Below are 25,889 nucleotides of genomic sequence, written 5' to 3' on the forward strand. Positions count from 1 at the left end.
GCATCTTTCAGTTATCTCTTTGGTTGTCTTAAACTTGTCTGTTATTGACTTGGCCAGAGAACCACTAGTAGCTTTGTATGTGAATTTCGCCAGCTGTATTCTGTGTCTGCATTCAAAATCAGCAAATCTCAAGTGCTGAAACATTGGTTTGCTGGATTCCATGAATGAACTATTTGTTATAACACGTACAGCTTTCTTCTCCAACTGATGGAGTTGTTGATTCTGTGTTTTATTCAACGATGACCATGCAACAGCAGCATAGTCAATGTTAGGCTGTGTATCACAGCTTTACGGAATAATAATCTTTCCTTTTCGGTCGTGTTGTTTCTATATCGCCAAAGAACTCCAATATTTCTAGAGCTTTGATCAATAATAGCTGAAACATGATGTTTCCAAAAAAGGTCACAGTCAAATTGACACCAAGATACTACTTAGTTGTTGTTGCAGAAACGATGTCTGAACCAATACAGATATGAGGTTGTTCAGAAGGATGATTATACATCAGTAAATTATGAAACTTGTCTGTCTTTCTTTTTCATGTTTCTCTAGCTTTGTCAATAAGACTATGACTCGTTTCAGTCGGTGGGAGCTCTTTGGGCTGGCGAATGTTTCATTGACGATGACGTTCAGTGCTTACCTGTTGTCATTAATATCCACTAGGCGTGCTGTACCGAGTTCGCAGTCACCATAATGCCTGCAATCTATATCGAATTGGCTAGTCATTGATTGCCATGTGAATATGATTGAGGTAAAAACCCCACATGCTCATCATGGAGGGGCATAACAACACAATAGTAGTCTATTTTTTACACACCAGGTTCTGGTGCAGTTCCCATGGAGGGCAGTCAACAAACAGACAAGCAAACAAGCTAACAAAGGACACACTACATAAAAGATTTACCGAATTCAGTGTCTTGTAACTGACAACAAACAGGTTATTGTAGCTACAACCAGAACGTATTATATTTATGTTTATTTTTTATATGCAAAGGTCTACAACCAGTTTTAACATAAACATGGAAATGTGTTTGTTAGTTACTCTGCAACATCTGCACCTCTAATAACTTTTTGCAGTGTGTGTGTTGTACTAAGACTTTTAGCTGGGCGTGAAGTGACTTGAAACACACTACAAAACAGAAAATTGGTGCAATTGTAATTATTACATTAAAATGAGATTCTTACTTGAAAGTTGGTTCTAACACAATTTTATATGTACTGCTATTACAGACAATGTTACGATGGTTCTCAGAATTCAATGACCAACAGAGAAATGTGTTTCTTCACAAGATGCTGGTGACTTGTTTTTGTAGTGTTACCTGTTGGATCTGTTTAGTATGTCTGCGCTGGTAGGATGTGTGTGACTGTGCTCAACTTCACTTGCTGTCAGTTGAAATGGAAGACAATCTCCACAAGACGTGTCCTCATAACTGCCAAGACTTGTTATCGTGGCTACCACCAGCTATATCATTTCGTATCTTGTCTCTTCTTGATCCAGGTTCTTGTATGCACATGCACACACCCTGGAATCGTACCATGTTTTGATCGTATGGTGCTGCTGAATGCCACGTGCACACACACACACACACACACACACACACACACACACACACACACACACACACACACACACACATTACACCACAGGCAGTCTTAGTGCATTTCAGATATTTTAGTATGTAGTTTTTAGTTTCACAAATAGAGGAAGTTGTATCATATAGCGGTGCTTTTAGTGAGTTTATGTCAAGCAAGTCAAGTGAGTACAGGTTGGAGTTACATGGCTGCAGAACCTCGTTTATGGATGGGTTTATGCAAGTTTGTTTGAACATTCTATTGTTTGGTGTTATGGCATTTGGAGTTTCATATGGCAGGATGAAAGAGTGGCAGCTGTCAGACATGGGAGAGAGGAAACAGCGGAGAGAATTTGGTGTTAGAGATGGAACAAGACGAGTATATGTGAATTGATGAAGTAGTGTGAGATGCAACAGAATATACCTTTGTGTTGTGTTAGTGGAAAGAAATGTTTGCTGAGAGATTTCGAGTGAGAAGGAATTGGCTGCAAGGACGATACACTGTACGAACATTTGAAGGTCATTCACAAGGTTAGTCTGTTATAGAAGTCCTGTGGTTTTAATTGCAGGATTTTAGTCACTTTTTATTTTAACACATTGGTGTTACATCTCTATTACTGCCTAAACATGATTTAAAATTGTTTAAGCGTAACATCCAGCACGCCTTCACTAGCATTAAATCTGTTTAAATCTGACTTTTGCTAAACATGATTTATAGGTAACTAGCTCAAGTGGTTTTGGATTAATGGTCATGTGATGGTGATGCACATTGCATGAAGATGGATCGTAATTTTTGGTGCCTTCGCATTGTTCTGTTACTCTGGAGGATATTTCAAGAAGACAAAGTCAGGCAGTCTCATAGACAGCGGAAGATGTTGCAGAGAGCGAAAAAAGAGCAATTTCTTTGATATCTCTAGCCACCAAATCCCCCTCACTAATGCTGTGCACTTCAATGCATCGGCTGATGCTCTCACCCATGCATCTTTTGACAGAGTGGTAGAAAGAATTCTTGTGGTGCAAAGCAGTCCCAGATAATAGTGTTGAGATCTTCAATAGCATTACATTAAGTGAGTTTAAAGCACAGCAAATGAAGACATGGCCTTGTTCATTAAGTTAAGCATCTGTTATTAACCCGAGGTGCTGATGTGTTAGGGTTACATACAATAGTGTGGGTTGGGGACCAGTGATTCATTCATTCATGGAACGGCCAGACAAACGGATGGCTAATTGGAATGCAGCACATGCGCTCAATGTTATTGCTGGTGTTAATTAGCACGCCGGTCTATGTGATGATGTCTTCCTATGCTTTCAAGAGCCATTGAAGGTCAACAATTCCACATGGTAGTGAATGCGTCCAGCTCTTTCTCACCCTTCTCATTAAATAGCAGGTGCCAGCAGCTGTTCTGTAACTTACGCTAGCATCCAAGGTTGGCACTTACGTACTTTCATTATTGCAGTTTAACATCATTCGTAACACACTACTGTGTTGTAAGCAACATGTCCACTAGCAATACCACGTAGACACGAAACAGTGTGGGCTTCAATGGGGCAACGTGCCAGGTTGTGAGGAATTGTGAACAATTGGTTACCCAGAGGTAGGCTTACACGCTGAGCTCCAGCAAGTGGTGTGAATCCAAGAGGTCACTCAGGGTGACGTTGGAGGATCATTCCCGTTAGAACCACTATGTACTCAAGCCCAAGAGGTCAGTCCAGCTGATGTTGCAGACTGTCCCACTCCGCTGAGCCCAAGAGGTCAGTGGAATTGACGTTGGAGGCTTAACACACCATTACAGAACTTCTTTCGTTTAATGACGTGTATGAGACAATTGACTTGCGTCGAAGATGTTAGTCGCTTTGACGTTGCAACCTGAGTGGAGGTACAGTACACTCGTAATGTTGGGCCAAGACTGGCCTGAACAAGGCTCCTCTCCCAAGTAGCACGCTACCCCATTGGGCCAAAGAGAGCCAGGGGACTGTGTGTGTACCAGAGCGCTGGAATACAGCCTGAGACCATTAAATTCAGCATATAGCCGTCTTTATTGTGAGTAAGTGTGAAAGAAAATAGATGTTAGTCAGCGGACCACGATTAAAGTTAGTAGGAATGTGGGCCTTAGCGAGAGCGTTTGCCACAGAAGAGAGGGCCTTGCCATTTCGTTGGATTTATCGTTGATAGCAGTCTGAAGGAGAGGTTTTGGAGGTAACCGAAGTCTGCGGCGTCTGATGCCTTGGAGGACGAGGGGAAGGCAAATAGAAGTTGATACGGGGTTTGGCATGCGTGCGAGTTGATGATGGTGTTTGATGCCAGCCAGGTATACCTTCAGAGGCTGGGAACAGTGACCACTTCCTTTGTCTGCAGAACTCCATATATCATGACACGCCTCTGTTATAGATAAGGCGGTGATGCTTTCGTTTAGGAAGAATATGGTAGGAAGAATGTGGTTGCTCGTTTGGGAGACCATTGGTGAGAGCTTCCGCAGGCAGTGGAGTTGGCCGTGGTACTGCCCGAGATGCCAATGCATGGAACTTGGGCATCTGTGCACAAGACAATGCGTCAGCAATTATGTTAGAATCATCCAGAATATGTCTAATAACGACAGTATAGTTATTGTTTGCCGCCATAAAATCAAGCAACGGATGAGTGCCATGAGATTAGGGCAGCGGGATGAGCCGTGTTGCCATAAGTCGACTACGCTCTGGTTGTCACAGTGGTATAAAACCTGCTTGCCAGACCAATGCTTACCCCACGTCAAACAAGCGACGACGACGACGGCGAACAATTCTTGCCATGCTATAGACTTCTAACTATAGTATGCGTCAAAACCGTGTGAACCGGACCCATCTGTGCAGAGCTCCATGTCGGCAGCGGCAGAGAGATGGACATCCAACATCATTGCCATTCAATTTCAGGACAGGAGAAAGTGAAACCACCATTGGAAATCCGTCCTAGTTTCGCTGTTAATGTATACATTTTGATGACTCAATTGGACGAAGGTTGTCCGGTCGATGAGTCGTCGTAGAAAAAATTGGCCGACCGGAATAACTTTGCATGCGAAACTAAGCTTACCGATTATGAATTGTAAGTCGCGCTTGGTCACCTTATGGCGTGACAGCCATTGGGGAATTTCATCCATAAGATCCCTCAGTTTTTCAAGAGGTAACCTGGCAACCAGCATCTCTGAGTCAAGTTCAATGTCTACTCTCTATTTGCATTGGGAAGTAACTAATGATACAGCTGGATTTGTTTACCTCACTCAGATGTTAAGTGATATCCTATTAACTGTACAATTTTAGAGGTCATATTATAATACAAAGATGTTAGGTAATAGTAGAGGAAGTCACAGGTTATCAAGACAAAACAGAACAAGAAGAGGAGTCAGAAATACCAAGCAGCTACTCGCGAAACAAGAGCAACTGTGAGCTAATGTCAAGGCAACGGACCTTTAGTGACCTTGCTATTTGGCTACTTCCTGTATTAGCAGCATTCTTGTTGTAAGACCATACCTTTTTAATGAGTTAAGAACCCTAACAACTCTTGTTATGCAAAGCCTTATTAAACCGCCTGTGGCCATGTTCACACTAGGGTTAGAAAACCTGGGTTTGCGCTAATTAATCATAACACCCCGCTGTGCTATCATGAGCAAAGGGTGTTGTCGCATGTTGAGCTTGTCCCGTTTCCTCTAATTAGTCATAATAGTTGTGTGTACTCTAGCAGACTGCAACTGATTGTATTATGTACTCGAGCTACGCTACTCAACTTTCGTGCAAGAATTGAAATGTATTCCGGCCGCTTTTCATCTCCGAGTGCCTTCTTCAGGTGTAGGGTTCACATGCGTGTGATAGAACGGCAACAGCTGCCTGAATCTATGGATGCGACAATGTTTTTTCACTACAGAATTCTGCAAGTCAAGCTGCGGATTCAATTTGCTCAAGAAAAAACTGCCAGACCAACACAAAGTAGAGCAATCTACTTTGATTCATTGCTGTGATATGCAATATGAATACACTGGAATGTTTTGACAAGCGCTAACCCCAGCTAAACCCAGCGCTTAACCATACATTTCAGAAGGGCTAGGCTAGCCCTACTCTAACGCACATTTCTGTTGTAAAGTGACCTGATTATTGTAATTGGTTATGCTAAGCAGTAGCAAACCCAGTTTTAGACCCTAGTGTGAACACAGCTTGTGTAATACATACGGCGGCGTTACCATAACTATAGAAAATCCAGGAACTTGTGGTTTTGAACGATACCAAGATCATCACTGTTTGCCTTATTGCACAGAAGTTATTACAGATTTTCAAAGCGCAAAGTCAACGCGAGCAGAGGGTAGGACAGTTATGGTTGTAGTCGGGCCTGTCTCTTTGCTTAGCTCCATCAGTACGCCCAGCTGATGGGCTTTGTCCTTCACCCATGTCATGGCTGCACAGCAAGTGGAGTTGTCAGGTTCAACAAAGAAGAAATCGTCGAGGTAGTGTAGAACATGATTAATTAATGTGGCACTTGTTTACTAAGATCCATTCAAAAAAAAATGCGTTTGCTACTTGATTAAATGGTGCTGGTAATGAGCATAGATCGAAAGGCAAGCACTTGTCGACGTAGTATTGATCGTCCCAATAAACCCCCAATAGGGCACAAACGAAAGGCATGTTTCAAGTCCATCTTTGCCATGCAGCATCCCTGACTGGTCTGTTTCACGAAGACAATGGCGTTGTCAATTTTCTTGTATCGCAAGTGATTCTCCTCCAGGTCAATACCGTCGTTAATACTAAGTCTACGAGGAGCGGAGAGGTGCATAATCAGTCTCCAGCTACCATTTTTTTGGGAACCACACCTATGCCAGAGCATTGGAGAGTTGGCAGAGGTGGTTCATTGAATGGGCCAGCCATGTGACCACGTTTGCATTCTAAATCAAGCCCTTGCTGAACAGTAACCTTGTACTTGATTGCGGACTTTAGGTTGGAAAACAAACGAAAGTAACGTGCACCAGTGTAGCCAAGATTGAAACTGTGATGTAGTGACCAAAAAAGCAGTAATTCAACAAACGTACGATCAGGGTGATTGTGTAGTGACATTGCAAAAACCTCAGCCTGAAGTGGAGTGTCTGGTTTATGCTTGTTTATTGGTGCCCTTGTGTGAACACGTGGCCTCAGGGTGATCGTCATGGCAGATGAAACATTCATGTCGGTATTTGCACAGGCTAGGTGAAGTTTGGTTCTTGCATCTACCAGCATTGAAGAGACGCCAGATTTCGGGTTAGCCTAAAGGGGGTTGGAGATGTTACCGGAAGATGCGTTTGCTCGCCTGGGGACAAAAGGACTGGTCGGTGTGTGCATAGTCTGTTGCCATGTGACCTGGTTGGCCGCATGTACAGCAGGTAATCGAGTTTTCTGTGGGACCTCTGAAGCACTGAGCCCACAGGTGATGGTTGATTGTGTTTCATCTTATGCCCATGGTCCTGCTGGCAAAATAACAAAAGGCTGTATCGTATCAGTCTAGCTGAGGTTGGTATTTCGAGCTAGCTTGAGTGACTATAGACTGGTAGCCAATAAGTTTGTAACCTCGTGTCAGATCCGCTAGTAAGATTGTAGCCGCGTGTGCCGACCAAGACTGAAACCACGAGCCAATGTCGTGGACATGTCTGCACTTTGGACCGGATACCGAGGCTTTCATTGCCATAGGGACCCCACCCACGTTGTTGCTTCAGTAAGTATGGTGTCAAAGCCAACATATTCACCTGCTAGTATCTTCCTCTTTGTCCTCCTGGATAGCATCCAGGATGGCGGTTGATTGCTAGATCACGCTGCCGTCCAAGTGGCCGAGATATGTGCAAGTGCTGGAACGACGTGATTTTGATGTTGTGTGGGAACGGCGACTGGGCGATCTAGACCATCATTTGTGTGGTGATTGAGACCTTGATGATAAGCGAGAGCTTCAGCTGCTGTTGTTGTTCTGGTTTCCACGATTGCGACTTTGTGTCCGGGTACGGCCCTCCCTTGTGGTGTGGCGGGAAGAGCCTGACCTGGATCTCGAACGACTGAGCATGGGACGAATATAGCTTCAGACGTGGCAGCTACCGATGCTTGTACTGCTGACTGGATCACAGTCTCTAGTGATGTGCTGTCGATTTGCATGGCCATGGTAGGCGTTTCCATCGCCGTCGTCGTGGATAAAGCTGCTGCCGGCTCTGCAGATGTTGTAGTCACTCCCTCAGTAGAAAAAGAGTAGACAGTTGCTTGATCCGTTTGGGTCTGATGCCAAGGTGATATTGCTCTAGGAGCAAGCGAATTGACACATCTGACAGAAAGCAATTTCTTCTGGAGATTGAGGAAGAGTGAGGGACAATGCTCGTCGGGGTGAACGACTAGTGCGCTTACTCATATCAAGAAAGCTACTAGCTCTACAATGCTAACTGAACAATGCAATGTTCTCACAGTCATTTGTATGAATACATAGTTCAACCTCTAGCTATTAATAACATTGCAAAGGTTCAGCTAACCTCTAATCTTCTACTTCTGATGTTAACCTACGTTTACTGTAAACTAGCCTTAAATGGATTGTATTAATCGTTAAATTCTTACATGTACTTATAGAAGCAATAACTGTGTACTTGCAGGGGTTTCCCCAGGAATTAATAACAGCGCGGCATTAGCCACCAAGATCTTATCTTAAACAGAAAAGTAACTTTAATTGATTAATGATTGTCAGACTTATTGGTGTAGCCACTGACATAAATGTCATGATAGCGTGGTAGGAACACATGCCACATGGATAGTCACTAGGTCAAGGTGATATGCATTACTGTCTTATCATCAACACAACTGTTAGATCATATAGACTACAGGTAATGTTAGCTGACATTTAACTGAACTTGTACAGCTTACTATGCATACTATTTAGTAGTCCAGTGAGTAAATACTGTGAAATTTTATATTGTTATTCTAGTTGATTGGTTACACTCTGTAAATCGATTTGTTAGGGTACACTAAACAAGAATGATAAAGACCTCACACACAGTAAAACAGTTACCTCAAATGAGGATTGACAATGAAAGCGAAAGTTACTTGACTACACAACACGTAATTATCTGGCCACATCTACTTGACGGCAGACAAGCACCTAGTTATCTACAGGATTATGTGTACAAGGTCGCGTTGAGGAAATGCCAATTACAAAGCTGTGGGTGCGGTGAGCTGGAACTAATGTCAGGTCTATGCGGCGCGACAGACTTGTAACCCTGTAGATAATTGGATGCTGCTCTGCCTTCAAGTAATTACGCTTTGGGCAGATAAAATTACGTGCTGTGCCGTTGAGTAACTTTTGACATTCCCTATCAACCATCATTTGAGATACAGTCATCACATCATTTGAGATACAGTCATCACCATAGCACCATCACCACAGCGCGGCGCAGCGCCTCAGCGCCGCGCTATAGGGAAACCCCTGACTTGTAAGGTTAAAGTTAGAGTAGTGAATAAGCATACATTCAGCAGGAAAGGACTTCTTTGAGTAGCTTAGTAAAATCTACTCACTGGAAGTATACTCTGTATATTCATGTGTTGTTTTAATAATGGTCACGTGCATCACAGACAACAAAGTCTATGGCAATAGTGGATATCCTCATTGGAATTTGGTGCCAAGAAGTATGCAATAAAACTGTGTCGTTTAGTGTAATTATATGCTAAGATTAAAGAGCACTTTTGTCATCATTCTAAGTAAATTATTTTAGCTATAATCCATAAGAAAACTTTACTTTGTGAACTGGGCTCAAACATGTTGGTCTACATGTCTATTTGTGCATCTATGTGACTCTGTGTCACGTGTAGGAATGTGTCTTGCTTCCGGTGCAGTCAAAATAGTCGAAGTATAGGCAGTATTCACGGTTGGTCATATGTGGCAACCACAGATTATGGACCAACAGCCAATCACAAACTGCCGACATTTATGAGAGAGCTTTTCATCTGAACAGTCTAGTCATGCTGCAAATCACGGGGTGTTGAAATGCACTATTGAAACACATCTATCTGCAACAGTCAATGCGAAAGCAATTGCTTTTCTGATGCACTAAAATTACATGGAAACTTAACATTAGGATAACCTGGACGACTTTCTTTGGGGTATATCTTGAATGTTGCTGCTTTACGGTAACAGACAAATCTCAGCAGTGTTATATGTTCCAGTAGCATGCTTGGAAGCAAATGGCATTTAACTTTATAATACCTTTTGTAACAAATCAATCTCTTTGTCAGAGGGCTCGTAGTAGTCTTGCATAGCCAGACCCCTTTCCGCTGCATCATACTTCCGAGTAAAATGGGGTCTGGTGAACAGCCTTCGATGTCACTTGTGTGCCGTGTAGCCAGAAATCGCTTATCTAAAGACTGGATTTGGTTTCTTAAACACTTCACTAAAGATCAGACTGGTATGCAAGCAGTGCAATCCTATCTCAATTAGCTTCTCTTGTTTTGTAGAGAACAGCTAGAGTTGTTGCTGTTTGTGAAATCCGCATGTCTACAGCAACAATTAGAATTGACCACGGGAACGTTGATGTTGAGCCTGCTGACATCTTACGTCTAGTGTTGTGAGCTCGGGTCACAACAGAGACTGAATGCGAACGCACTGAATGGATGCGAACGTACTCCATGCTGTTTGCTGTTTTGACATCTAGAGCGACCGCAAACAGTCCAGAGTGAGCAATATTTGGTCCTGGAATTAAAGGGCTTAGAGCTGACATCATTGAAAAACAAGATGAGTCGTCTTTCTGTGTTTGGGTAATGATCTTATGTGTTTTGTGCATTGCTTTACATCGAATACGTTCTCATTCAGTCTCCGTTGTGACACGAGCGCACAATGCCACATACGAGGTTGATCATCATGACATGGCAGATTGACTAAGAGATGGAAGACTGTCGACGTCAACATTCCCACGGCCGCGTTTAATTATTGCTGTAGACATGCAGATTTCACAAACAGCAACAACTGTAGCTGTAGTCTTTGAGTTGTTCTCTACAAAACAAGATAAGCTAATTGAGATAGGATTGCACTGCTTGCATACCAGTTTGGTCTTTAGTGAAGTGTTTAAGAAACCAAATCCGGGGTTTAGATAGCCAATGTCTGGCTACACGGCACTTAGCGACATCAAAGGCTGTTCATCAGACCCCATTTTGCCCGGAAGTATGACGTGGCGGGAAAGGGGTCTGGCTTCGCGAGACTAGGCTCATAGCTGTGGAACTTTGGAAATATATGGTTGTAAACAGGAAGGTTGACATCATTGAGATACATTTTATGAGTTATACCTGATCTCAGATTGACATATGGAATGACAATCTTGGCTTTTTGTTAGAATGAAGCTGTAAGGATCATGTAGAGTAGCTGGTTGTTGCTATAAGTTACCTGGCAATAGAATTACTAAATGTCACCTTTATCGTATAGACATCTTGTAGCTCTCCATTGGTCGTTTCTCTTTCACTAGCTAAACAACAACACTGTTTGGTATGATTTCAACTACTGTAACTTGGTATTTTCTTTATCTTTATCTTCTGCAAGCTGTTTGATGTACATATAGTAATACCCTGGCTGCATGGTTTTCATTGCTTCTGTGTGTCATCAAGAACAGAATGTTAATCAGGTGTAGGTCAACCACATTTCAACTGTAGCCTCGCAAGCGAGCCTTTTCTGTGCAGTCGCTGAGCTAAATGCACGTGAATTACACAAGGTGGAGGAGCTTTTGCCGGAATTGCTCTAGCACGAGAAGAGCCTGGTTGCTTTTGAGAACGTCATAGTCACATGGGATCCTGGATTCGGTTTTATAGCTTGGATAAGGGTAATTCGATTAGCTAAGCCTGTAGGTATGAAAGTTGAGTAACACGATGCAGCAGTGCTTCATGCTCTTGCTGGTTTGCACAAAGTACGTAGTTGACATTTAGTCTCGCAAGCCAGGCTCTTCCGCACTGTCACTGAGCTAAACGCATGTGAATCACACGAGGAGGGGGACGAGGAGGAGCTTTTGTCAGAATTGCTCCAGCACAGGAAGAGCAATTCCGGGGAAAGCTTCTCTTCCTCGCGTGATTCACTTGCATTTGGCTCAGCAACAGTGCGTAACAGCGCATATGTAGCACAGCTATTAAGTATTTTATACGAGCTTGCATATGCATGCAGTCAGATCTTGTTCATCACACTACGAATACTTTATCATTAGGTAGTAGTAAATGGTGCATGTAATTGAGGTTAATGTAGGGATTTGTTGTTGCAGGCATATCTTGTGTGCAGTTTGATGAGCAGCGCATTGTGAGTGGATCGTCGGATAAAACAATTAAAGTGAGTTATTAGTGCTGGCAAATGGCCAAGAACTTTACATTTTAGTGGCGTACATGTCATATTATGCATATTTGTTCTAGGTATGGGATATTCGAACTAACAAACCTTGGTCAGCTCTAACACTTGCTGGTCACTCAGCTACAGTTAGATGTTTGCATCTGAGTGGTGACCGGTTGGTAAGTGGATCGGCTGACAGAACTATCAAGGTCAATTGTAGTGTTATTTATGTTTATGAAAGTTAAATTATTAGTGTTTATAAACTGTGACTATTAATTTGTTGAGTAGTATGATAACTGGTGTTGACATTCTTTCTGTTGCAGGTATGGGATTTGAAAAACACCGGAAAGGATTGGAGTAGTGCTGCCTGCAGAGTGACAATGATTGGTCACATGCACACAGTTAGATGTCTGCAGGTGAGCTAATTGCACACAACAGTCCAAGTGTTTAGTTCTTAAATTTGCTTTGTTTGTGCTTGCTATATTGCTACAAAATTTATAGGGAAATTTTATTTTACGTTCTAATAATAATACTAAGTTTATTGATTCTACCACTGCTTTTTTAATTAATGTGTCTCTGAATGTCAAAATGAATGTTCAATGTGGGGACATTTTGCATGGAGCAAGGAATAGCTTCCTTTTTTGCAGATCTTGCAATAAATTATAGCATTTGGTTCTACCAATAGAAACGGTGATTGCAAACGTGTGTACATTTATCAAGTGCCTTTTAAACTAAGTTTTACCAAAGAGCAGCTGATGACATGTTGATTGCAGGATCCTCCTGTCATACCCAGTCTAAAGGCTTGTTCATGAAACACGTGTTGCTGTGCTGTGGGATGTGGTGTGGAATGTACACAGCTTACAGCTTGGCGCGGTGTGTTCCATGAACATGATGCGGTGCAGCCCCAATAGGATTAGTCCTATTTAAGCAGCACCACGAAATCTCCAAGAATTTGTTTGTGGGCTTGCTTAAGTGTGTTTAACCAATTGCCTACAGTGCACACACACATATACTTGTATCATGCATGCAGACAGACGAAGCAAGATCCGTGTCTGAGGCACTTATTGACTCTGTACATCAATATTTTACCTTCAGCATTCTCAGTAGTCTATTTTATCAATATCAACAGGTTGCCTAGGACATTTAAATTTGAATACAATCAGGGTTCGAAAAATGTGTTTGAATCTGGTCGCCATTTGGCCACCTAGAGGAACGGTTGGTCGCCAAACTTTCACTAGTTTCTAGGTCAGTGATTCCAGAAGTAAACAAGTCATTAATATCACTGTTGGGACCCTTTCCAAGGTTATTATGTTTGCCATTAAATTAATACCTAACTAGGAATTTGCGGTAACATTGTATGAACACTGGCTAGTAAACACACCAATCTATAGTATTGTATTTGGGATTCTTTTTATGTAATAGTATGGGTATTCAATATTTTATAGGAACTTTCAACTAATTGTATAGCTACAACCAGACAAAAATGTGGTTTGTGTGGTTTTGTAATGTTAATTAATGTGATTATGTGGTTTGTCATCACATCCACATCCTGGCAATCCATCCAATAAGACATGAGCATTCTTTGAGTGTTCCTTAATTCTCTATATGACTTAGTGCCACTGTTGATTTGCTGAGAGCAGTACATACATCTGGTAACTCTCAAGGGAAAACCCCACACCCACGTGGTTTCCTATGGGCTAGCTGTGCTAATTTTTGGAATGCACCTGATAAACTTTGTTATTGTAGCACTTCAGTAGCGCGTGGCATCATTCAACACCTAGATTTCAGAACTGGACATGCAGAAACTATTGTCTGAACAAACTTTCTTAGTAGCACTAGGAGACATATGAGCTCCTGGACGTACCTGGTAGTTCTTTTGATAGAAAGACACTCAGGCAGCTTGCTGCGGAAAAAGCTGTTTGTTTTGCCACTTCCTACGCCCGCTGTTTGCAAAGATCTGCATAATAGTTTTTATTTGTCTCAATAATTCAAGATGGTTTTTCCTTTGAACAGCATAGAAAAGGATCTAGATAGGCAGTAGCCGTCACCTTCACTTACGATTGGCTGCGGATTTTATGTTTTATTCGGGAGAAGCTGCTGTGCAATGGCATCTTGTCAATGATAGAGCTGTTGAATTGGATTTGTTGGTGTAGCATATCTAGGAAGGATAGGATCCTATAGGAGTGACCGCGATTGTTTGAAAAATTATACGCGCCTGCATGTCTTTAGTTGGGTTTGTCTGGACCTGATGGCAGAGACCAATCAGATCGGTACAGGCAGTAGAGTCCATAAAAAAGAATAGCAACAACTCACAATAGATTGCTAGGTGATACGTTGTTACAGGATATGTACGAAGGTGCTAACTAGACGTAGAAGGCGGCAACATATGTTATTTGTAACGCAAACATCTGCTGAGCAAGTGGTTTGCATCCAGGAACCGCTGCCACTAAAGACTACTGTCTATTCTCCTTAAGCGTGAACTCGGAAGTGAGTAATGAAGTAGAGGTCACACCAGGTGTGCTTATTAGAGCACTAAGAGCTGCTCCAGTTGGACCATGTTATACCAATTATCTTAAATGGTTCCAGTTGCACATTCGTTGGTCTTACAAGATAATTGGATAATAACCATTGCTCCACCCATTTGTGTTTGATATGCACAAGTATTATCCTTCCGTTTTGTTTGTAGGAAAGGCTTAGATAATTTGATAAGCAGAAATGCCAGACGTAGAGGTTTCTAACGATACCGAGATCATCCCGAAAGTCCAAGAAACAGTAGAGATATTTGATGATTTTCAAAGTTCACACTTATGGGGAACAGACAGTAGTAGAAACTACCAAATATTTCTAGTCGCCAAATTGGCGACCACGCCGTTCGTTTAGTCGGCAACCATCTAGAAGTGGTCGCCATATGGCGACTTGGCGACCAGATTTTTCGAACCCTGATACAATAGAGTGGGAGATTCGCGGCTATAGTATTCCTTGAACACAAACCTGCAAAGATGCGCAGTTGCCAAGTGTCTACCATGTATATCTGCATCATCTTGTGCCTCACAGCTACGTAGCATGTTGCATGAACTGAACTGGCCTTAACGTTTATTACCAAATAACAAATGTGCAGGATGTCTATATTAACATGTGTCTACATCTGAATCAAGTTTAGTACAATTTTCCAAACTTGATCTATCCTTACCATTGTCATGTTTGGTGCAAACTGTAGAGAAGCAGAGCCATGACATTACAGATGATGCATGTCACAACTACTCTGATGTCATCGTGCAATACCCTCAAGTTTAAAGGTGAATTTTTCTGTTCAAAAGTTTTATTTAAAAAGCGGTTTCTACTTCTACAGTAGAATGAAAGCACTGGGGTGACGATGCCGGAGTGCCTCAGGGCCTAGTCAACTGGGCATTCAAAGTTCAATAGGACAAACACAGGGAGCAGCTGAATTACCGTACTTCTACTGCACACGGGCTCTAAGAAAATCACCCATAACTCAAGAATGAAGCATTATCTTGTAAACACATAATGAAACATCATTTGTAAGTCTAAGAAAACATCCCTTCTTACCAGAAGAAGCCCATTTTTGTCATTAAAAGCTACAGCATTAATGCACGGGCACTGAGAAATCACCCTTAACTAAAAATTAAACTTTATCTTGCAAGTCCACAAGTCAAAATCCAAGACGATATTACTTAATACAGCAATAACACCACACACACACACGCGCGCACTCGTGCATGCGCACGCACGCACTCGTGCATGCGCACGCACGCACCCTGGCAAACTACCGTATTATTTTACTGCACATGCGTGTTGAGGCATAATCAGGCAGTTAGTAATAATATCAGAAAATTACTTATATCGTTGTGGGAATTTTTGTTTTAATTTATGAAAAATAGTTGATATTTATGAAAATTATACTTGCTGTTCTTTAGCATTTGCCTTTACAATACATGGCCGTGGTTTACTGGTGGTTTGGGTGTGATTTTATATTTTTTAAAGGTTTTTCACTGGTATTGCTTTATGTATAAGCAGTTGTAGCTCATTTCAACACTGTGGCAAGCAGTCATCTTACACATAGTGACATTTGACTTGATCAGTAAACGACCAGCAACAGTACTTTGGCAAATGACCATTTATGAATATAGCCAATGACTGAAGCTGGACTTGTCAATATGTACTGTACATGGAAGCGGATTTAGTCTTTGTATGTGTTGCCATTTTTACATAAGTTACTGCTGTTTCAACATGCAGTAAATGTTACTGGTAAGTATGGCGTAATTGCTGTTAGGTCATTGACTTGGAACCACAGGAGTGCCAGAAGTGGTGGCCTCTTTGCATTTGAAGCCTGATGTTGTGTAGTTTTATAAGAAGTGAATTTAGTAGGTACCATGTACTTAGAGTCTACTCGTGGTGCTTTAGAGGAACGCTTTGGAGAACTGTGCAATTTAGTGGACAGTGTAGTACACAGCCGAAATAGCAAGGTTCGGTGATCGACAAAATTTGAAGAAAGTGTTCCTGCGTAGGGATGAGTGCCTCGTAAACTGTTAGAACACGATTGACGACAGCATCCATTGCCTTTAACATCAAAGAATCTCACAAAATGTCTATTCTCTCGAATGTTGCCAGACGGAAATAAATCGCACGAAAGAAGGTCAGTCTCTAGACTGTCTGAAAGTAGCACGACGGTTTTTCCACCATTCTTGGAGCAACAGAAACAACAGAGCGACCATTTCTGGGAAGGTGATTGCGTCAGTAATCTGATTTGATGGCGCACAAAATGCTTTACTTGGCGGACGAAATTTTGGAAATGGAAACTTACATCTTTCGGATTTGCCCAGATACCCAGCTTGGTTAGTGTGGATTTCTCATTAGCGAGTGAAGGCGGAGCCAGCAGCCTATGGTATATCTCCAGAATGCTCTTTAAGCTGGAAGGATGTGTGCTTTTTGGTGTCATGTACTGGAATGCAATTCCTCATTCAGCAACAGTACTTATTGGGGGAAAGACCTTGTATCTTTTTGCTCTCTCCATTTTTGATGCCCCTAACTGCCACAAGTAACTGCGTCATTAGCACGCACCCAGCCAGTCTTGCTGTTAACTCAAGTCGATCTATTTCGGGAATGGCTGTAGTCAGGAATACCGATCAGTGACTAGATGTAACACAATACAAGTTCTCGGATGTATATTCTACATTCTTCTAACCCTCCTTATGTGAATGATATTAACAATTAAGAGGCATGCAGTACAATATAATAGTCTAATCCACCACAAATTCAGTCTGTCTGGTGCTTTTCTTTTTCTACTGGAACGGCGGACTGGAGTCACACCTTTGTTGGCACCTTGATTCGATGCCTCAGTTAGTTCCACATGTGTCTCTAATTCTTCCGGTCCTGTGCTAATCTCCGGCAATGGTACTATCGTGTCCTGTTCTTTGTTTTTTGACTCTTATCTTGTGGTTGTTCTGGTAAGTCTGGTGCGACATTCCACTCTGGGTTTTCCTGGCAATACTGATACCCATTGCTCTTGCTCTTGAACAAGGTTTATCCGGTGGATGTGTTGGTTCCACTAGTAGGTCTTCTGATTCATCTCTTTCTTGTCTTTCTAATTGTGAAGTTTCCGAATCTGATCCAAATGATGTTTGACTACAGACCCTCCCATCTTCCAGTTTGATAGTGTATGATAGGGGGCCTGTTGGACTGAACTACACCAGCTACCCAAGGACAACCTCTGTTGTAACTGTGCACATAGAATCTGACCCCGTTGTAAAAGCGTATCATATTATTCTGGTTGCACTATAGAAAGTGTTTGTTGTCATTGTTTTTATGTACCGTTTGCTCCAAGTTGGAGTGTAGCAAATCTAAATGTGACCATAATTTACGACCCATTAATCATTGCGCAGGCGATATTCCTTTCGTGGAATGTGGTGTAATCGGTAGCTGAAAAACACTCGTGTCAAGCGATATGTCAATGTTAGTTGTTTTGCTAGGGACAGTTCTTTCTTCAATACTTTCTTTAGTACTTAAGCTGCTCTTTCCGTTAACCCATTTCTTGATGGGTGATACGGTGGTGTTTTAAATGTGGTCGATTCCATTCGATTTTGTAAACTCTTGACTGGTGAATACTGACCCAATGTCTGATACCAGTTTTTCAGGAATTCCATGAGTTGAGAAAAATTTTCTTAACTTTTCCACCGTAGTTTTCGTGGTTTATTTGGCCAACCATGATTGACATAGTATTGTACCCTAGACAGTATAGGGTCTTGTTCTGTCCATCTCTTAACACTTTTTGCCAATTCTGGTGACGATTCCTGTTGCTGTAAAAATTGAATTGTCTCTGGTTGTTTTTCCTCAGTTGTCAACAGTAGTTGTAAGGGTAGTTGTAAGGGTAATCGACTGCAGGCATCTGCATTACCAATGTCCCGGCCTGGTTTGTATTGCAACTTATAACTGTAACCCGATAGGATCATGGCCCATCTATGGATTCTCACTGATGCCATTGGTGGAAGAGGCGTACTTTCCCCTAGCAATCCTACCAGTGGTTTATGGTCTGAGACTAGCACAAGCTCTATACCAAGCAGATATTAGTGAAATCTTTGTAGACTAAAAATTATAGCCGCTGCTTGTCTTTTCGTCTGTGTGTAATTCCTCTTCGCTCTCGTCAATGTTCTCAATGCAAATGCTACTGGATGTTCTTTTCCGTCCTTTCGTCTCTGAGCCAATACAGTACCTAAACTGAACGACGAAGAATCACAGGTTACAATGGACTCTTGCTGTAGATCAAAATGTGCTAACACTGACACTAATAGTTATTTTGATTGGCGATAAGCTCGTTCTTGTTCACATGACCAGTTCCACTTTATTCCTTTTTGTAACAATCTATGTAATGGAGCTAGAACTGTTGCCGTAATAAGAAAGCATTCTTAGGTACGCTTTTAATTTTGTGATGTGGGTGCTTGCATTATTGCCTGACTTCGTCCCTTGTCCGGAAGTAACCCTGTCTTGTCAGTGGCATGTCCCAAATACACTACTTCAGATCGGCATTTGTCTTTATTCAGCCTTAGTCCAGCCTCTTCCAACTTCGTCAACACCTTACCTAAGTTAGACAAATGCTCTTGTTCGTTTCTCCCTGCTATTAATATGTCATCTAAGTAGACCACTACTCCTGGAATTGCTTCCAAAGAGTTTCAATCATTATTAGAAAGATACCGGAGAGCCGATGAAACACAAACGGTAGTCAATTATACTGATACAATCCCTGGTGAGTATTGATGATGACATATTTACATGATACAAGTACAAGCTGTTGATATGCTCTACCCAAATCCAGGGTTGTAAACTGCTGTCCTCCTGCTATTCGAGCGAACAAGTTCTCGATGCTTGGAATCGGATAAGTATCACATTTTGACACAACCAATAGCCTCCACAGATTCTGATCTTTCCACTACTTTTCAATACTGGAACTATAGAAGCCGCCTACTCTGAATAGTGTATTGGCTCAATAGTTTTGTGGGGTCGAACAATTGTTCTATCTTCTCTCTTAAAGCATACGGTACTTGTCTTGGTTGGTAAAACTTGAGACTCATTATTTTTGTCACCGGTAATTTCGCTTCTACACGTTGTAATCTGCCTAACTTCCCACTGAACACTTCACTGTGTAATAACAATAACCCGTCCACTTTTTCTTGACGAGGGTTTGCCCCAAAAGATGAACTCTTCCCTAATTAATTTGCTCTTGTCTAATCCAGTCTCTTCCTAGTAAACTCAGGCCAGAGCCTGCCACTGCAACTAGTGGAAGAGACAATTGGCATCCATCCAGGGTGTCTACCCACACTTTCAACTTTCCACATACAGGTACCAGTTAACAAGTATATGTCTTCAGCGTCTTCTTTGTATTTTTCAATGGTTCTTCACCTTTCTTCCAGGCTGACTTCCATGTAGTTTTGCTCACAATACTGACACTCACTCCCATGTCTATTTCCATCTCAAGTGGCTGTCCGTGTACAGTCAACGTTGTCATCATAGGCTTTTATGTAACGTGTGAATACTACCACTAATCCACTCAACTTCCTCATCCTCATTTGTGTCTGACCGTGCCTCCTCATAGGCAATTTGTATGTACCTCTACCACGGTCCTCTTTCTCAGCCCTTATTTTACTGTGCGACAAACAGCCTTCGCATGTCCAATTTTGACACAACCACAACATTAAACATCCTTGAACCAGCACTCGAATTGTTTGTGTCCCTGTTTACTACAGCGATAACAACAACTGGATATCTTGTCAGTCGGTCTGTTACCTGCTTTGGGTACTCGTTGCTTTTGTAACTGATGTGCAGACTTTCCTTCTGGGTTGCCAGGCGTACTCATTGCTTCCTTTTGCTTTAATTCTGCAGTATTCTTTTTGGCTGTACATGTATATTGTGCAATCGCTAGTTCATAAGCTCTCTTGAATGTTAGCTCTTTTTCTTCCAACAACGGTCGCTGTACGGTCATTCATTATTTCTACGACTAGTTTGTCTCATAGCATATCATTAAGCACCGCCCTGAATTTTCAATGTTTACTGAGTCACTGCAGGTCTGTCATGAATTTAGCGACCAACTCACCTTCCTGATGCCATCGGCTGTTGAATCTAAATCGTTGTACTATTACTGATAGCTTCGGGTCGTAATGTTCTGTCTACGTCCATAGTATTTCGTCAACTGACTTCTCTTTAGGCTTCAACGGAGCCACTGTCGCCAGATGTCACAAGTAACTGCGTCCTTAGCACGCGCTCAGTCGCTCTTGCTGTTAAATCAAGTCGATTTATTTTGAGAATGACTGGCTAGTCAGGAATGCTTGTCAAAGACTAACTGAAACACAATACAAGTTACCGGATGTATATACTACAGAACATAGATTATAGTTTGAGGCTTTACCTATGTAACATGTCAGCAAACTTGGTACAGGAGAGATTGAAACCACTAGTGGTGAGGAACTGGCTTTTAAAAAACTTACTTATTTGAAGTATTCCTTTTTCAGACATATCTTTCTATATATCACTTTGATGACATCCCAGTTATACACCTTGTAAGAGCAGGTTTAATAAACTATAGAGAGAGTTCATATGAACTATATCAGTACAGTGAGGCTGAAATTGTATTGTGAATGTGGATGTTGCAGGTGGATGAGAACAAAGTTGTAAGTGGTTCATATGACAGAACACTTAAAGTGTGGGACTTGAGCTCTGGACAGTGTCATCTTACTCTCAGGTATTTGCACATAATGTTATTACAGTGCAACCTTGATTGCCCGGATAATCAAGAGTTGATAATATCAACTAATTTTTCTCTACTGTGCAAGACCACACTCTGTTTCCACACTTACTGTACATTCATGTCACTAGAAGAGTCATTAACAGCTGCCTATTTATTACATTATTACGTTCTCAGTTGTGTATTCACTCATTTGTAAAAGGCTGTACCTACAGCATATTGCGATAGTACAAAGTGAAATATATCCGGGGACGCATTATCTGGGAATGCAAAAAGTTGGGAGACATAGAATTTGTCCGGAGAACCAAAAGTCCGGATAATCGAGGTTCTGGATAATCAAGGTTGTACTGTATTGCATAATGAACTATCAAACATTGTGGTATCTGATATCTTTAATAACATGTACTGTCAGAACATTAAGTTGTATGTATGATTTTGTTAGAGGACACGAGGAAGCTGTTTTATGTGTCCAGTTTAATGAGAGAAAGATAGTCTCCGGATCAGCTGATCGTACTATCAAGGTCTTAACTGGTAATATAATCTGTAGTAAGAAGCTGTTAGTGACAGTTTAGTTTATTAAGGTATGGGATTTAAATGAAGGCTACTGTCTCAATACACTACATGGCCATCATGATGCTGTTACATGTCTTCATTTTGATGAGAATCGAATCATTTCTGGTTCTGTAGACAGTGATCTAAAGTTCTGGGATATTACAACAGGACAGGTTTGTGTAGTTGATGCATTTATGTGGTGTAAGTGTACATTGGTCTATGTGTATAATTCCTTGGGCAAGAAATTCACACACAATTGCCTTTTTCGACTCAGGAATATAAATGAGTACCTGGTCTTTGACTGGGGTGGACTACTAGACCGCTGGCTTGGCAGAACATCACGCAGTATATAGGGTATGTGTGGACTTGAGGTCCAGTCTTGCAGCTGCACCAAAGTCAGTGCCCTTCGATGCTCTGGCCACGCATTAAGCTGGATTTACAATATGGGAACGCTTGAGCGTCATGTCGCGTGCGTTGTGTCACGTTGTCTTGCGTGGGAGTGGCACATATCGCATCACATGCGTTGTACCATTCGCAATACGATTCAGCCACCATAGACGTCACCGCCTGAATTATTGAACTGACCACTCGTGCTTTGATTTTCTACTAGCAGAACTCTGCCAGAACCCCCAGCTTGCTCAAAATCAATTTCTACGCATTCTCCCTTGCACGCAGGTCTTTGTGCATCTTGCAGTTGATCATCCACAAGCAAGGACAGCTTCGTACACAATCTATAGACCGCTCAATGTCGAGTACAGCGCCGAAATCGATAATCATTGCTCACGAAAGCCGCACGTGCATTTATAGTTGGCTGTGATTGGTCGAGATCAAGGTGCTACTTCCGACGCGACGTGAACAGCTTCCAGTTTGACACTCAAATAGAACTTGGTTCTATTTCGACGCATTACGTCGCGTCCGTCAAACGTCGCGTCGTTTCAACCATTTACAATTTGAATTTGTACTACGCGACACTCAAGCGTTTGCATATTGTAAATCCAGCTTTAAGGGGTTTGTCAGCACGGTCTAAAACTCTGAGTAGTGCCGGGGTCCATCCATACCTAGAAATAGGCAGGGGGTGCTATCTTTGGAATTTTTCAAAGGGCATATCCATTTGTCCATTTGTGTGTGTGTGTGTGTGTGTGTGTGTGTGTGTGTGTGTGTGTGTGTGTTGTGAAGATTTTGTCCATCTTCCATCTCTCATTGTTCTTTGTCCTGACTGTAATCCCATTGGGGTGGTACCATTCTTTAGTACCTTGGAAATGCTGTCTCCAACAATTGCACTTTGGATGTTGAAATATCAGCATGGATCACCAAAGCATCTCTGTCATACAGATCACTCAACAGCATTTTTTGGCACCAGAGAAAGATCGAACGTTCTACTGAGCGTCTTTGTTTCTGTAGGTCTTTCCTTTCTTTTGTATGGTCTGGAAACAGCTGTAATTCTGGAACCTTAGGTACATCATCTACAAAGTTTCGTGATGCGATGCCTAATGAGCAGAAACAGTGACGTGAAACAAGGCAAACGACATCAAAGTTTGATATACAGTGCAGATTTGATGGTTATGTCTTCACTGCTGTAAATCATGCCGGCTTTGTAAACCATCAAAGGCAGAAACACGGTCAGTCCTTAACTGATCAATGTCGGTATTGCCATTGAACTTTCCTTCAATGAGGCTTCCACAACCATGGATGTTTTTGCTGTCAAAGAATACTTCTAACATAGCCTGTAGTGACCTTGACCTGCACCATTTCCCATTGGAATGAACGCAGTGAAAGGAGGGAAAAGTGTTTGCATGTGTGCATACATGTGTGTGTGTGTGTGTGTGTGTGTGTGTGTGTGTGTGTGTGTGTGTGTGTATGTGTGTGTGTCTATATGTGTGTGTGTGCTGATGCATTTGAGGTGAAAAATGGTCTTAGACAAGGGTGCACTTTGGCTCCTACTTATTCAACATCTACTTCAATGCTATTGTAACATGTTGGCGAGATGAGTGTGCAGAGGCTGGAATTGATGTACTGTTCAAACATGGCAGAAAGCTGGTTGGAGATAGAAGTGGAAAGTCGAGGCTGCAAGTAGTGAGGGTGACTGAGTCACAGTTTGCAGATGATGTGGCTCTGTATTCCAGTTCTCGTTTGGTCTGTGAAATGGCATCTAGAAAGTTTGTTGATATGGCAAGAAAATGGGGGTTGACAGTTAACACTCAGAAGACAAAAGGAATAGTAATAGGGACAGCGATTGATGACAGGGATATGGCTTCGGTACAAGTTGATGGAGGGGGGAAATTGAGATGGTGGATTGCTTTACATACTTGGGGTTTAATTTATCAAGAGATGTCACACTAGATGTTACCAGTAGGATCAAAAAGGCTTCCAAAGCTTTTGGAGCTTTGAGAGGTCCTATTTTCAACAATTCTAACTTGTCAGTGGCTACCAAGAGAGCAGTCTACAGAGCAGTGGTTTTGGCAGTGCTGTTGTATGGATCTGAAACTTGGGTGCTAAAAGATCAACACACAAAAAGGCTAAATGTCTTTCACAATCGTTGTGTGAGAACCATACTTGGAGTCAACAGATTTGAGCATTGGCAGGAGAGGTTAACAACACAAGTTTTAGCTGAAAATTTTGGCATGCATTGGACAATCCCTGACATCATAATGGAGCAGCGATTGAAGTGGCTGGGTCATGTGGGTAGAATGAATGAGGAACGACTTCCAAAGAAACTGATGTTTGGGGAATTGAGGAAGACAAGACCTTGCCATGGAACAAGAAAGATGGAGAGATCTAGTTAGTCAAGATCTGCAATTACTAGATACCAAAAACATCTGGTACTAGAGATGCCAAGACCGGGATGGGTGGTTCAGTCTTTGTCAAAGGGGTGTTGAGAAGGTAGTCACAAATCGTGGGGAAAGCAGATGTGCAGCGAATGTACGATTCCAATGAGAAAGTTTCTTATGTGAATGTAGAAGATCATTTAGATGACAAGGCGACCTCACAAGACACACGCGGTTTTGTCCTAGTAATTTGCCAGTTGCCCAGGAGCACAATCCAAGGGCCCGCCATCATAGTTTCTTTTACTATGGGTGGCTTCAAGCTTCAAGGTTCAAGGTGCAGTGTTCAAAATCCCACTCGCCTACTCATCAATGGTGAGTGTAATCAGAGTGGGCGAGTGGAAGGTAGCTGTCCACTTGCCAGAATAACAAAAAAGGTAGGCATCAGTCACATGTACTTTCTTCACATATGTATTAGAGGGCTAATTGCATAAGTGGACTTTTCGCACTTGCCCTATAAAGTTGTGTATGGGGACGTTGGCTGTTTGATGATAAGTTCAAATTCACCTATTGGTTTCTTTTGCAATATCATGATCATATACTGTAGTAACTGCCTTTCAGAAACCATGTAGATTCCTACAATACGCAGTGAGTTGTAAGTGAGTACATGTAGTTTCATAGCCAAATGTTGGTGGCAAATTCAATCTACTCTGAATCTACTCCTTAGTCAACAGCACACCAGGACTTGCACACAGCTATATTGAAATACATGCACATGCACATAGCTACTACAGTATGCCTCAAGAATCTAAGAGGAACATTGTACATGTAGTTGTACCTGAATCTATATAAAAAAAAGTAGGATAGAGTCTTCTGTATGGTTAGGTTAGGTGAGTCTAATAGATTATGATGAAAGTGTAAATGAATACTATGATCAGTTCCAAATGTAGAGACCTGTGATTCTACTCAGGCTATTTCTATATGGTCAGAATTGGAAAAAGTTAATAGTCGTTCTTACAGTATTGCTCTAATGGCAAGAACAATCATCTACAACAAAGAGTCAAGAATGATGACGAGCACAAGGATGTTGTTTGTTGTACAACAATGTCAATTATAGGCTATTAATTACAGCAGATTCTGCTGTTACACAGTTATTACTGACCTTTGAACATAGCTTGCTAGTTTATTGATAAATAATCCATTAAATGGAGAAATGTTAGCTATGATAGATTTGACAATGAAATGGTATAATTTGTATTATGTATCCTAAGGCCACACTGTTTTTTTTCTATGTTTCTCGTCACCTTATTGAACAGAAATCACCGTGTGCATGCACAGAAAAAAAAAGAAAAAGAAAAAGTCCGAAGAAACAGGGTAAGCAGGTTGTAATTGGCCCAGTACGAATTCATCTAATAGCGCACAACATCACCAACATGCAGTCAAACATTCCC

The 25,889-nt window shown here is 41.8% G+C and overlaps 1 protein-coding gene across 3 annotated transcripts; it reads left to right on the forward strand.

Annotated features, from left to right (window-relative positions):
• Positions 1-271: 271 nt before the first annotated feature.
• Positions 272-23,965, forward strand: LOC134196990 (uncharacterized). Of its 3 annotated transcripts, XM_062666220.1 has the most exons (13): positions 272-748; positions 818-1,293; positions 1,351-1,495; positions 1,731-1,812; positions 1,869-1,947; positions 2,009-2,099; positions 11,813-11,877; positions 11,958-12,083; positions 12,198-12,290; positions 21,033-21,121; positions 21,567-21,645; positions 21,706-21,849; positions 23,078-23,965. In XM_062666220.1, the coding sequence occupies exons 2-13, from the start codon at positions 1,231-1,233 to the stop codon at positions 23,114-23,116; spliced, it is 1,095 nt and encodes a 364-aa protein (XP_062522204.1). In that variant the 5' UTR covers positions 272-748; positions 818-1,230; the 3' UTR covers positions 23,117-23,965. The 3 variants fall into 3 exon arrangements, with proteins under 3 accessions (XP_062522204.1, XP_062522203.1, XP_062522205.1); XM_062666219.1 differs by having other exon boundaries at positions 272-1,293; XM_062666221.1 differs by lacking the exon at positions 23,078-23,965 and having other exon boundaries at positions 272-1,293; positions 21,567-21,655; positions 21,706-21,845.
• The last annotated feature ends 1,924 nt before the right edge of the window (positions 23,966-25,889 follow it).

This window comes from Corticium candelabrum, chromosome 22 (genome assembly GCF_963422355.1).
Source record: "Corticium candelabrum chromosome 22, ooCorCand1.1, whole genome shotgun sequence".
Lineage (NCBI taxonomy): Eukaryota > Metazoa > Porifera > Homoscleromorpha > Homosclerophorida > Plakinidae > Corticium > Corticium candelabrum.